Source organism: Vicugna pacos, chromosome 12 (genome assembly GCF_048564905.1).
Source record: "Vicugna pacos chromosome 12, VicPac4, whole genome shotgun sequence".
NCBI classification, from domain to species: Eukaryota; Metazoa; Chordata; class Mammalia; order Artiodactyla; family Camelidae; genus Vicugna; species Vicugna pacos.
This window is the reverse complement of record NC_132998.1, coordinates 58,356,394-58,369,268: the sequence shown is the minus strand read 5'-3', so window position 1 is coordinate 58,369,268 and position 12,875 is coordinate 58,356,394. Positions and strand designations below refer to the sequence as shown.

Below are 12,875 nucleotides of genomic sequence, written 5' to 3'. Positions count from 1 at the left end.
CTCCATCATCTCTGGGGACTTGCACACTCCCTGGCACACCTGTGGCAAGGCAGGAGGTGGGAGGAAACAGAAATGAGGGCATCAGTGAGAACACGATTGGGACCCGGGGAAAGAGGCCAGGTCCAGACACCAGGTCAGGAGTGCAGGGGGAGCCCCCGGGGTCAGAGGAGGAGACCCCAGGAGGGAGGAGGTGAGTCCCCATCAGCTAAGCCAAGAGGAGGGGCCTCTGGTGCAGGCACTGGCCTATCCTGGGTCTTGGCCCCAACACTGCCCATCCACTTGTCTTCCCCAGCACCTGGCTGCATGTGGTGTGAGCCAGAACGTGTCCGGACTGAGTGATTTATTAAATGAGAGATTCCCCTCTTTTTTATAATAACATCATCGCTTCTTGAATAACTCCCAGCATTGTCCTAAGTGCTTGATGTTTAACTGCACGGCAGCCCTCATGGTCAGTCACTGTTACTCTCCATATGGTACAGGTGAGGTGCCTGAGAGCCATTCTCGCTCCCTCTGCAGCCCATGTCGGGTCTTCAGATGAAACTGCGGTCTGTGAGGTTCCCTGCCAGCCCCCTCTCACCATAGGACACTGCTAGTATCCATTAAAAGGAGGTACAGGCTCCGAAGTTCTGGGGTTTGTCCCATCCTCTTTTCTTCCCCTCTGGAGTGAGAGGTGCTATCTGGAGGTAGGCAGCCATGCTGGGCCTGGAGGGGACCAGCAGGGGTCCAGCAGGGGCCCAGCAGGAGGAGGCAAGTGCTAAGGGCTGAGCTGGGGGAGCAGGAAAAGCGGCTGAGTCCTGACAGCATTGCTGAGCAGCTGAGCCGGGCTCAAACCATCCTACCTCCCCACATGCCTCCTGTGAAACAAGGCTGCATTTCGGCCTTTCCCGGCAGATTTCTGGCCCTGCCAGCCCTCCTCCATCCCAGCCTCCTGTCCTTAGGTTCCTCCCTGCCCCTTGTCCTGCCACCATTGGCCCTCAGCCCTGCTTTGTTCCTCTCCCGTCCCTCTCTCCTTCCCCTTCATCACTTTGTTCTGTCAGTCCTTCCGTCTAGGGCACCAGCCCTCCCAGACTAAGTTCCTTCCACCCTCCTTGGCCATCGTCATCGTCTGTCCCTTATTCTCTATCCCTCCAGGTCCCAAACTAAATGATTCTGCTCCCAGCCCCTTACAACCATTGTGTAAGGTTGTGACAGAGTTTGGGCCCCTGACGTGAGCAGAAGTCTATGAGGAGAGACCTGGGGAGACTTCATTTTCTGGACACCTTGTTCAGGACAACCAGCTTCCAGGAGCTGACTGGGCTCAGTTCAGTTTCCACAGAATCCATGGCAGGAGAGAAGCCTAGTGCCTGGTATGGGTCCTGCTTGCACCCGCATCCACAGGGGCCAGTTCATCACCTGTGCAGGAGAGCCCCTCCTTCCAGCTTCCTCTCCAGGGCAGTAGAACTAGAACTGGCATAGGGACTGGAGTAATTCCTGGCTGTTAACCTAACTGCAAATTTGAAGGTTCCCTTCCAATATTTAGACTCATTCTTTTACTGCATGGCCTGTCATTTCAGAAACAGTGCTGCTAGCAGCATGATAGGTTGTCAATGACTGTAGATTTTTAACCTAGATTCCCCTCCTGTAAGGTTTAGCTGATTTTTACTCACACCAGCAGCAATTAGTGTGACCACTGGACCCTGCCATGGATCAGATCCACTACAAAATAGAAAGGTGTGTCTGCACGTTTGCAAGTTTTAATAAACCGTTTGGACTTAGTGATACATTTATTGAGAAAAAAAAGTTGGTGCAAGGTTCTTAATATTTCATTTTATTGCTTTAGATTTAAAATCAATTAAAATATTTATTTCTCTAAAAATCAAAAAATATTCTGATAGAATTGAATGGAATCTTACTGATGGATATTTGGAACATAACAGGTTTGAATGAAAAGTAAATCCATTCAGATTTTTTTTTTATACCATTTCTTTTGAGCCATTTGCCTTTCGCTGGGTTCTTTGGATCAATCTGGAGATGGTGGCAAATGACATGTTTATATTTCTTGGAAGATAGTGTTTTGTTCTGCTGTTCAACAGAGGTCTCCTGCCTTCTTTAGAGAGACTAAAGTCCATCCTTCAGTTTTGCCGAGTCTAGGACGAGAAGGTGGAGTGAATGGAGCAGGGAGAGAGACAGTTGGAAGATGAAACCCAGAGGAGGTCTGGGGACAATTACAAAGATGGGGAAGGAAGGAGGGACCCAAGGTGAGAAAGCAGAGGGGCCGTGTGGGGAGGAAAGGGAAGGAAGGGATGGAGGTGGCGCCCTAGGAGGGAGCAGGGCACCCAAAGGAGGCTCTGAGAGGAGGAGAAAGGCCCAGGGAAGCAGCGGGGAAGAACCCTCACCTGGAGAATGGCCTGCAGCTCCTTACTTAGGCCTTGACTATTTACATCCAGCTCATCCCAGGGCTGAAAAGGTCTTCCCTGGTGGTCCACGAAGGTCTCCCAGCAATGCTTGAACTCTGAAATGGAACAGGGGAGATAAAGGTGAGCTCTGGCTGTCGGGGGGTGGGGGGCGGCACAGCGCTGAATGACTCTTCGGGATAGACTTTCCCCATCATAATTTCACTGCCTCCTTTCTCTTTCCTCCTAGGGACTTAAATTCTTTTCTTGCAACTATAGCCTGAACCAGCCCCATCTTCCTTCTTTCTGGAAGCCCCCTAGTCCCTCTTGCATATCCACCCACCCCCTCTCTGCCCTCCCCCAACCACTTCTGCTACCCTGAACTCTCTTCCCATAGACTCCACTGTCCTTCCAAAGTCTAGCATCACCTCTCAGGCAGCACACAAAGGCTTCTCGCTTCTCCGCCAAGGCTTCCCATCCAGCCCACCCCTTTCTAGCAACTTCCCACAGGCCTCCCCCTGCCACCGCCCTGCCCCCAGGAGACCCGTGCTGACCCTTAAAGGTCATGATGGCGATTTGGGCCCCAGCCTCCTGCAGTGTGCGCAGCCCTGCCTCATAATCGTGAAGGCTATAGATGCGGGAGGCGAAGATGCACAGGCTCACGTGGCTGTTCTCCTTCAGGAATTCAGCCAGTTTCCGGGCACAGGTACCACAGGGGGTCCAGGAGATGAAACAGGTGAGCCTGCAGTGCAGCTTCCGGTCCAGATTCCAAGAACGGATCCGCTCCAGGAGGTACAGCTCCACGTGGCAGGGCAGCCCAGGTTGGTCAGCACCCTAGCACAGAAGAGGAAGAAAAGTGTCCTGTCCTTTGCTGTGAACAGGGTTGGGAGAGGGTAGGGCCAAGGAAGGCACTGGCCTCCAGCACAGAATTAGAGTGGGGGCAAGCCTCAGCACCAAGTGAATGATATTTCAGTGCAGGGTTTGCATGATCCTTAGTAACACAAAACTCCATGAGAAACCCCGTATCAGTGTTTTACAAGGGGCCAGGTCAGCAGTGATGACTTGTTGGACCTTGGCTCCCTATGGCTCTGCACAGCACTGAAACTGATCAGTCTTCGTGTAAATGTTGATATTTCTTTCATCATAGAATTGCATTTATATTGATTTTTAAACTATTGTATTAAAATATGACTCATCTTGATCACTGAGTTTTCTAGAGCCCCTCTTACCTTTCACCCTGTGCTGAGCTGAAGGATGATACAGACTCTGGCCAAAAGGGCTCACTGTGCAGGGAGGAAAGGGGTGAAGGGCGCCAAGGGTTTGCTGGGGCTCGTAGGATTATGGAGATTTGTCCAAACAGCACAGGGAAGGACTTTCAACCAGGAACTGGGAACAAGTCAGGCCAACTGTGCTAGTGCAGAGACCTTGGGTGGGAGTGATGGGTGGCAGGGTGCCGAGGGGCATCCCTGGGCCAAGTGCAGCTGGCGGTGGGGTTGTGGGCACCAGCGCCCTTGCCAGGATCTCTCAAGCAGTGGGCGGAGTTCCTGCAAGGCCCGTCCAAGCCTGTACTGACTGGAGGGGGCACTGATGGAGAACTGGGGCTCCCTGGTCAGAGGCTGTCCAGGAGGAATCCAGGGAAGAGCCTGGCCCCTTGTCCAGATACCTTTTCCTCTTTCTCCACCTCTCCTCAGAAGCACAGCAGATAGAGAGTGGCCAAGCCCTGGAGCCTGGGGAGACCCTGGACTGGAGGTGCCAGGCCCTGGGTTGCTGTGACTGGCTTCTGACATGTGGTCTGGAAGCCAGCAGTCACAGCAGAAACAGTCCCCACCAGACTTCAGGAGAGCAGTGGTAGCAGGTGTAGGGACCAAAGGTGAGAGAGCTTGTGGGACACCCCGTGTCCAACTGACAACCCTCCACCCTGAATGTCCCGTGATAGGGAGGCCCTGCCTGCCTCGGAGGGGTTGGACTGCCTACCTTGTTGCACAGGAAGCCCTTGTCCTCGTCTGGAGGGAGCCCAGAATCACCACATAGGATCTCCACCTCATAGCACAGGTAGGTCTTGCGAGTCCTTTTATGATTAGGGAAGTTGTGGGTGAAGGTGTGTTCATCCATCAGGCACCTGCGGACAAAGGTGAGAGAAGCCTGAAGACACAGGGCTCTTCCTGGGACTGCTCATCGCTCCTCCCCTCCACCCTACACCCCTTCTCCTGTACCCCACATCTCTGCTGAAGCCAACAGGCCTCCCTCTCTGACTCCTGCTGGGGGCTCTGGGGGAAGTCAGCCCATCCTTTTGTCAGGGTCTCCCCAGGACCAATGCAGGGCACTCAGAGCCTTGATGAGGGCCTGTCCCTCTGCCTGGAGTAGAACTGGGTCACAGCCTCTTGTCACCATCCCGCCCCTGTCCTGGCTCCCACTGCGCCATTGCCCTGTGGTGTGGTACCTGGCCCTGGCCATGTGTCCACCCTTCACTGTCCTTGACTCTGGGTCCTCCCCTCCTGTGCCTAGTCACAGACTGTCTCCTCGTCCCTGAGGCTCTTCTAGCATCAGAAGCCTTATATATCATCAGAGCACAGGGAAGTGCTGTGTCAGCAGAATTGGACCTCACCCCTTCCTGAAAGCAGGCCACTCATGCCACCCATGTGTGTGTTGCAGAATAAGGAACTTCTCTGCCCAGATGTCACACCCTATGCCCTCACAGACAAGTTCAGGTTTTACTTTCCCTTTTCTGACAGAGGCCCTTCCTGGACGCCACCAGGACTGACCATGGATGGGCCAGTGAGGTCTGGGAGGGTGCGGTCATCTGGGCAACAGGTACTAGCAAGGCAGGCAGTGGAGGGACAGACAAAAGGACAGATGTCCATACCCTGGAGGAAGGCCTGGGCACAGCCCCCGGAGGACAAGCTCCAGGACAGCCATCGCTGAGTCTCCCACAGCAGCCGGCATGGGCCGTGGCCTGACCCAGGCTCCCTGGGGCCTGCTGGGCTGCTGGACCTGCCGGGTACCCAGCAGGGAGGGAGAATCTGGTCTCACAGGCAGGCCGCCACCTTCATCCTTGGTGAAGGGGAGGGAAGGGGGCACACATGGGCTGAGCTCTCCTTCGGAGCCCCCATGTAAGGCCAGCAAACTGGACGTGGAGCATTTTCTCCCGTGACACAAGGAGAAAAGAACGGCTCTGGAGGGACTGGGCTTGGCCAGGACCGCACAGGGACAGATGGTTGTGGGATGTCCTCCCGCCTGAGAAAGCGTGGCCACCTGTGCTCTTCCTGTCCTGTGCAGGCCTGAGGAATGTGGGGACTGTGTGTTCCACCCCAAGGGTGACCCTGGCCCTAGTTGGCCCTGTCTGTCCCTGAGAGGCTGTCCTCTGTCCCACTGACTCCCCATCCTAGGCTCCTCTTAGAGCCCCCTGTCCTGGCCCAGGGCTCCCTCCCAGGGGAGCTGGGCTACCCTCCAGGTCCCACCCTGGCTGCCCACACTGAGAACCAGGCTGCTCACCACTCACATCCTGAGGGCGGAAACCTCGGCACAGTGTCCCCCTCCTTCTCAGGTGAGTGCCCCTCCTCATGGAGGGTGCCCTCCACCCCTGCCTTCACCCCTGCACTGAGGCCCCTCCCATCCCCTCTGTCCTCTAGACCTGGTCCCTTGAGAGCAGGCATTGTCCCCCAAGTGGTGACTCAGCACCCATTTTTGTCACAGGTGGCTTCTGAGTGAGAATGGACCTGGAGTGTGGTGTGTCCTGACCGGTGCCAACACTTCCTGGGTCACAGTCTGCACACAGGGCAGACCCTGCACACCCAGTGGTTTCCAGTCCTCTGGAGCTGGAGATGATTTCTCTACAAGGATCAGGGTTGCAGAGACCAGGCTGGGGTCCCTGAGTATTTCCCCAACACCATCCCCCAGCTGTTGCATTCCAGGGAGGGAGAATGAGGTCCTGACCCAGACCAAGCTCTCCTCTGGCACCCCTAAAGTCTCCTCCAGTCGCTCAACCCACTAAGTGCTTCTGGCTCCCTGGTGCCCCAAAGGTTTCTGAGGGAGGGTCTCTGGTGCATGAAGCCTGGTGCTGGGGGCAGAGGGTGACCCTGAGTCCAGGGCTCCTCCTAAGCCCTGGTGCCCTGAGGGACCCTCCCCTCCGAGGGCTGAGCCTTCAGGCCTGCCCCGGCCCTTCCTAGGTGGCTCCAGCAGCCAGCACACCAGCATCTCACCGGGCTCAGCTCCCCATCACCTGCCCCTCCAGGATGTGTGGAGCATCTTGTGGGGAGACCAAGGAAGGGGCTCCATTGTAGGGAGAGCACTTGGCTCCCGCATCCCCAGGGGAGGTCTCCCCACCAGTCTACCACCTCAGCCAATAGCTCTGAGGTCTCCTCTCCTGGAATGTTCTCCAACATCCCCTCCTTCCCTGCTCCTCATACCCCAGTCTGGCCAGTCACCCCTGGACATTCTGGTCCAGCTGAGGGCCACTTGCTCCTCTCCAATGCAGATGAGCTGACCAAGCATATCTCCACATCTAGGGAGGCTGTGTTGCTGTGACTAGCCAGCACACAAGCAGCTAAGAGAATCCACCTTCTGTAAATATTAGAGGGATGTCACATGTAACAGTGTTTGACTTTCTCCCAAATGTTTTATGTTATGAGTCACCTGAGTCATAGGGAGAAGGGGCAGGAGGTTGAAAAGCCACCAACTCAGGCTTGGGTGATCTTCACCCCTCTCTTCTCCTCCCCTTACCCTTCTCATTCTTCCCAGCATCTTCCCACATGCTCCCAGACACCCACACACCCCATCACGGTCTTCCTGACGCCAGGGGGGATGTGGTTTTGTAAAGGCATCAACAGAGCGTAGTGATGAACTCAGTCCAAAAGCAGCACTCGACACCACTCACGTGATGATGAGATGAAAATGTGCCGCTCAGTCCATGAGGTAAGAAGAAAGAAGAAAAGAAATCACATCCTTTCTGGGGAATGACAGCCCCTCCCCCATGTCCACCTCTGTCACGTGGAGTGAAAATGTGAAAAAATTCCTACGTCCTGCTGGAATTTTCCACCGAAGTCTGGGAAGGTCCCAGAAAAGAAGGAAGGACCTGGTCCCCCAAGGAGAGAGAAAGTTGTGTGAGAGGGGAGTGGTCCCCTGAGCAGGTGCACGCTGTGCCAGGATTTGTCCCTTTCCCTTGTCAGGAAAACTGGGAACAGGTAGGGTGCCCCAGGGGGGAGCCCAGACTGGGGTCAGAGAGACAATGGGCCAAAGGGAGGGGACAGGGCCACTCAGCCCAAGTGCCTCGGGACTGGAATAAATGGTCTTGTCAGTTTCTGGAGTTCGGGCCAGGCTGCTCCATGCATGGTCCCAGCTCTGCCCTCCTGTGGGTGCCCCTCCCTCCCTAGAGGAGGATGTAGGACAGGCTGCCTGTGCCTAGCCCAGGTCCCAGCAGTGTCCCCAGGCTGTGTCACATCCCCTCTCCTGCACCTCAGGGCCCCTGTGTCATGGGTGAAGCTCTGAAACCAGGGCCTGAGGAGATGGACCCCTAGGGGGCTAGAGCCCTGGTGAGATGTGGGACCTGGGGAGATGGAGCCCTGGGAGTGGGGGCCCCAGGGAGGTGGGGGCAGGTCTGCATGGAACTTGCCCTCCCCCAGCACAGAGTAGGGGACCCTACTCCCAGTGTAAGACCACCTATTCTCTACCTGCCCTCTTTGCCCAGAGGGGCCACTTTGTGGATTTTTTTGGTCACTTGTTTCCAGGAATTGAGAGCGGCTGATGTCAGAGCCCAGAAATCAAAACCGAAGGAGCTTATTTGATGATAAATTTCTTCCCGCAAACTGCCCTTGGGAGGTGTTACATCCTCTGATTTTAATCAGAGCTGAGGTAGTCTGGGTATGTTTGGGGAACCCGAAAATGTTTCTGTCCAGTCACTCTGTGTGTGTGTTCCTTGTGGGTCAGGGCTGTGGTTGGGTCTATTTGCTCAGGCACAGCTGTGTGCCAGGCCTAATCTTTGTCACATATGTGGTACCTGAGGTCCCACAGAACAGCTGGAGATGGGACCATCATCTGTAATCAAGCAAACAGCCACATGTCACAGGCAGGAAGAAGTGCAGAAGCCCCTGGGACAGACACAGCTGAGCCAGGCCCTGACCTCTCTGTGGCTCTGGCACTGTGGTCTCTGCTCCCAGAGCCTCTCGCTCCGGGGCTGCCAGCCTCTCCCCTCTGGCAGACGCTAAGGTCCGGGGTTTGCCCTGGGATGAGACTGATGTCTGGAGGTGGGCAGCCATCCGGGAGCCCAAGGAGACCAGCAGGAGGAGACAAGTGTGGAGATCTGAGCTGGGGGAGCAGAGGAGGGGGCCCGGATCCTGACAGCATTGCTCACTTTATAGAATGAACATTTCTGTGTCGAAGAAGACACCATAAGAAAAGGGCCCGCGAGAGAACAGTCAGGCGGCGCAGAGCGGGCACCCAGGACACTCGCGCTATTACCATCAGCTGACATCCCTCTCCTTCTGAGAGCCTGGGACGGAAGTCGGATCCTGCTTTCCAACCCCAACTGAGACCTCACCCCCAGAGTCTTTGCAAGTTGTTAAATTTGCACACACACTGAGCACCTACTGTATGCACAGCAGAGGAAGCTGAGATGGACCCAGAAATCGATCCAGAAGACCACCAGCAAGACCACCCTCCCAGAACAGAGCCACACCCTCATTGGCCCAGAACTCAGTGAGGTGACAGCCACCACTGTCTGGAACAACATCAGGTTGTCAGAGCCTGAGTAAAAGAAACAGCCTCTGGACACTTTCCTCAGAGGACTCAAGTGGGGGTGAGAGGGCCTGGGCCGGGGTGGTGGTCAGACTTGTCCCAGAAGCAAAGGAAGCCAGGTGTGCTGGCTTTTCTCTCCCTGACCATCTGTGTCTCTCTCGAGCAGGTGAACCCTGGTGAAGTGAATAATAGCAATAATATGAGCCAACTGTCCAGTGTTTACACTGTGCTGAGGGTCACGGGCTGGTGGGTGGCAGAGTCACAGAGGAGGGGCCTGGAACACACCCTGGTAGTGCGAGCGGAGCAGGATCCTGAGCAGGGGGGTCCCAAGTCGGGAGAATTCCCAGGATAGAAAAGAGAGAGGGACCCCAGTGTGTGCCCTGTCTCAGCCAACACCTGCTCCTCCGCGCTGCGGGGAGGCTAAACCTCTTGCCTCCATCTCTGAACTGTGACCCCTGGTGTGATTACATCAGGTGGCTCTCCTCAGGATGTCCTGGGACTGCAGAAACCAGAAAAATGACAACAACAACAACAAAAAGGACAGGCCTTGCACACAGCTTGTCTGGGCAGAGAGGCCCAGCCATGCCCAGCCCAAACACACAGCACACGTAATCGCACACTAAGGGAACTGGCAAAAAGAAGCCTCCTCAGGATTCCCAGACACACCCAGACTATCTCAGCTGTGACCAACGTCAGAGGATGTCGACACTTCTCAAGAGCGGTTTGTGGGAGGAAATTCACCAAACCCGCTCCTCTGGTTTTGATTTCTGGGCTCTGACAGCAGCCACCCCTGGATTCCTGGAGGCAAGTGGCCAAAAGGTCAAGTTGTAGTCCCTCTGGACAAAGCGGGCAACCCAGGTAGAGAGCAGGCTGTCTTACCCTAGGAGAAGGGTCCCCTGCTCTGTGCTGGGGGAGCAGGTTCCAGCAGACCTGCCCCCCGTCACCCCAGGGCCCCCACTTCCGGGCCCTGGTCTCAGAAATTCTGAGACCACCCTGTCCTAGTGATTCTCAGGGACCCCAGTCCAGTGTCTGCAAACGCGATCCTTGTAGAGAAACCATCTCCAGCTCCAGAGGACTGGAAACCACTGGGTATGCAGGGTCTGCCCTGTGTGCAGACTGTGACCCAGGAAGTGTAGGCACCGGTCAGGACACACCACACTCCAGGTCCATTCTCACTCAGAAGCCACCTGTGACAAAAATGGGTGCTGAGTCACCACTTGGGGGACAATGCCTGCTCTCAAGGGACCAGGTCTAGAGAACAGAGGGGATGGGAGGGGCCTCAGTGCAGGGGTGAAGGCAGGGGTGGAGGGCACCCTCCATGAGGAGGGGCACTCACCTGAGAAGGAGGGGGACACTGTGCCGAGGTTTCCGCCCTCAGGATGTGAGTGGTGAGCAGCCTGGTTCTCAGTGTGGGCAGCCAGGATGGGACCTGGAGGGTAGCCCAGCTCCCCTGGGAGGGAGCCCTGGGCCAGGACAGGGGGCTCTAAGAGGAGCCTAGGATGGGGAGTCAGTGGGACAGAGGACAGCCTCTCAGGGACAGACAGGGCCAACTAGGGCCAGGGTCACCCTTGGGGTGGAACACACAGTCCCCACATTCCTCAGGCCTGCACAGGACAGGAAGAGCACAGGTGGCCACGCTTTCTCAGGCGGGAGGACATCCCACAACCATCTGTCCCTGTGCGGTCCTGGCCAAGCCCAGTCCCTCCAGAGCCGTTCTTTTCTCCTTGTGTCACGGGAGAAAATGCTCCACGTCCAGTTTGCTGGCCTTACATGGGGGCTCCGAAGGAGAGCTCAGCCCATGTGTGCCCCCTTCCCTCCCCTTCACCAAGGATGAAGGTGGCGGCCTGCCTGTGAGACCAGATTCTCCCTCCCTGCTGGGTACCCGGCAGGTCCAGCAGCCCAGCAGGCCCCAGGGAGCCTGGGTCAGGCCACGGCCCATGCCGGCTGCTGTGGGAGACTCAGCGATGGCTGTCCTGGAGCTTGTCCTCCGGGGGCTGTGCCCAGGCCTTCCTCCAGGGTATGGACATCTGTCCTTTTGTCTGTCCCTCCACTGCCTGCCTTGCTGGTCCCTGTTGCCCAGATGACCGCACCCTCCCAGACCTCACTGGCCCACCCATGGTCAGTCCTGGTGGCGTCCAGGAAGGGCCTCTGTCAGAAAAGGGAAAGTAAAACCTATTCATATTACAATTGGCAAAACTGAAAGGCAGAGGGGAGCTGCGGCTGACCGTGCGGGAGGGGCTGCGTGAGGCTGGTAACGATTTGTCCTTGTGGGTGGACAGCTGAGTCAGGATGGACAGGCTGTTGAAGACAGTTTCCTCACTTCTCACAGCAGCACCAGCCTTCAGTGAGCATCAGATGAGCTCCACGGATGTAAGATGGAAGGAAAGAGGTCACATATAAAGGAGTTCATTCTGATTCCATCTATATGAAGTTCAAAACCAGGCAAAATCAATCTGTGGTAATCGAAGTCCTAATATGGGTTCCCTCTGGAGGGGGACAGCTGGGAGGGGACATGAGGGATTCCCCATCTGGGATCCTGGAAATAACCCCACCTCAGTCTGGGCGGTGGTTATTACTACCTAGAAGCCAACGATTTTACACTTAACTGCAAGTTAGACCCCAATAAAAAAATTAAAGGAAACAATTACAAAGCTTATATTTTTAATGAGGAGAAGGGTTTTCTAAAAGACATCAATATACTATCCAAGTAAATTAATAGAAATGCAAAACAAGTACAAACAGAATCACCACAATTGCTCTTAGAGTTTTATTTTTTGAGAAAAATCGTTATTTATGTCCAAACGAAAGACGAAATGTGGTTGAAAGTGAAGAAATGAGGAAGTGAGGCGGCCCTTGCAATATACTAAAACCTAGAAAAGCTATAAAGCCACTGTCACCAAAAGAGTGTGGTGTGAGCCCGGACCAGAAGTAGAGATGAGGAAAACACCAGAAAGAAACACATCCGAGTGCATCTCGGAACGTAGTTAATGGCAAAGGCAGAGTGGCAGTTCGGTGGCAGCAAGGTGGGCATCATTCATTTGATGTTGTCAACTGGATGAGAAATTCTTGTGATATCTCTGTTGTAAAGTGAGACTGACCCCTCTCCTGCACCGCTGCTCCTCTCGGAATGTCAGCCCCCAGCCCACCCCATCCCCAGACCGCACTAGTGACCCCACCACCCCTTCCCTGAGCCAAGATAAGCAGAAAGGCCCCCTCGCTTTGACCTTGCATCTAGATACCTGCCTCCCTCGGTACCCGCATTCATTCATCCAGCACAAATTTTACTGAGCACCTACAAGGTGCCACGTGCTCTTCTAGGGGCTGGATATACGTTGAACTAAAGGGACAAAATTCCTGACTCCATGGTCCACCTCGGTCTGTCCGCCCATTCAAAATCCAACCTTCCTTCTGTGCTTGGGCTCACACCCTCTTTCTTCTGTGGTTTTCCACATCCTGACCATCACTGCTGGATCATTCCCTTCAGCAAACCGCAGGCTCAGGGATCTACCACCTTTAAGAACCAAAACTCTCCTTTGAGTCACAGCCCCCTCCATTCTCTTCACTCCTTCATGGAGAAAAATAGATGTAAATATATGGCTATCAAAAAGTTTCCTGCACGTTCGCTTCTGCATGTTCTGTTCCCTGCCGCCTGTCTGCGTTCATCTCACGACATTCCCTGTCCCCACCACTCTAGGGAAACTGTTCTTGCCAAGACAACCCATGATCCCCGTGATAGACAGGGACATTTTTCAGTGCTCCTCCTGCCCCTCCACC

The 12,875-nt window shown here is 55.2% G+C and overlaps 1 protein-coding gene and 2 long non-coding RNA genes across 3 annotated transcripts; 2 read left to right on the top strand and 1 right to left on the bottom strand.

Moving 5' to 3' along the window:
* Positions 1-1,920: 1,920 nt before the first annotated feature.
* LOC140700281 (uncharacterized) lies at positions 1,921-3,200 on the top strand. The gene is made up of 3 exons (XR_012078666.1): positions 1,921-2,237; positions 2,427-2,516; positions 3,054-3,200. It is a non-coding gene; the product is annotated as an uncharacterized lncRNA (long non-coding RNA).
* On the bottom strand, positions 1,926-4,895 carry LOC140700280 (DNA dC->dU-editing enzyme APOBEC-3G-like). The gene is made up of 5 exons (XM_072973549.1): positions 4,813-4,895; positions 4,347-4,491; positions 2,927-3,206; positions 2,376-2,491; positions 1,926-2,126 (listed from the first exon to the last, which is right to left on the bottom strand). Exons 1-5 carry the CDS (start codon positions 4,824-4,826, stop codon positions 2,112-2,114), a joined length of 570 nt encoding a protein of 189 aa, XP_072829650.1. The 5' UTR covers positions 4,827-4,895; the 3' UTR covers positions 1,926-2,111.
* A 2,115-nt stretch (positions 4,896-7,010) lies between these two features.
* LOC140700511 (uncharacterized) lies at positions 7,011-9,114 on the top strand. Its single transcript, XR_012078921.1, has 3 exons — positions 7,011-7,283; positions 8,096-8,228; positions 8,726-9,114. It is a non-coding gene; the product is annotated as an uncharacterized lncRNA (long non-coding RNA).
* Positions 9,115-12,875: the final 3,761 nt, after the last annotated feature.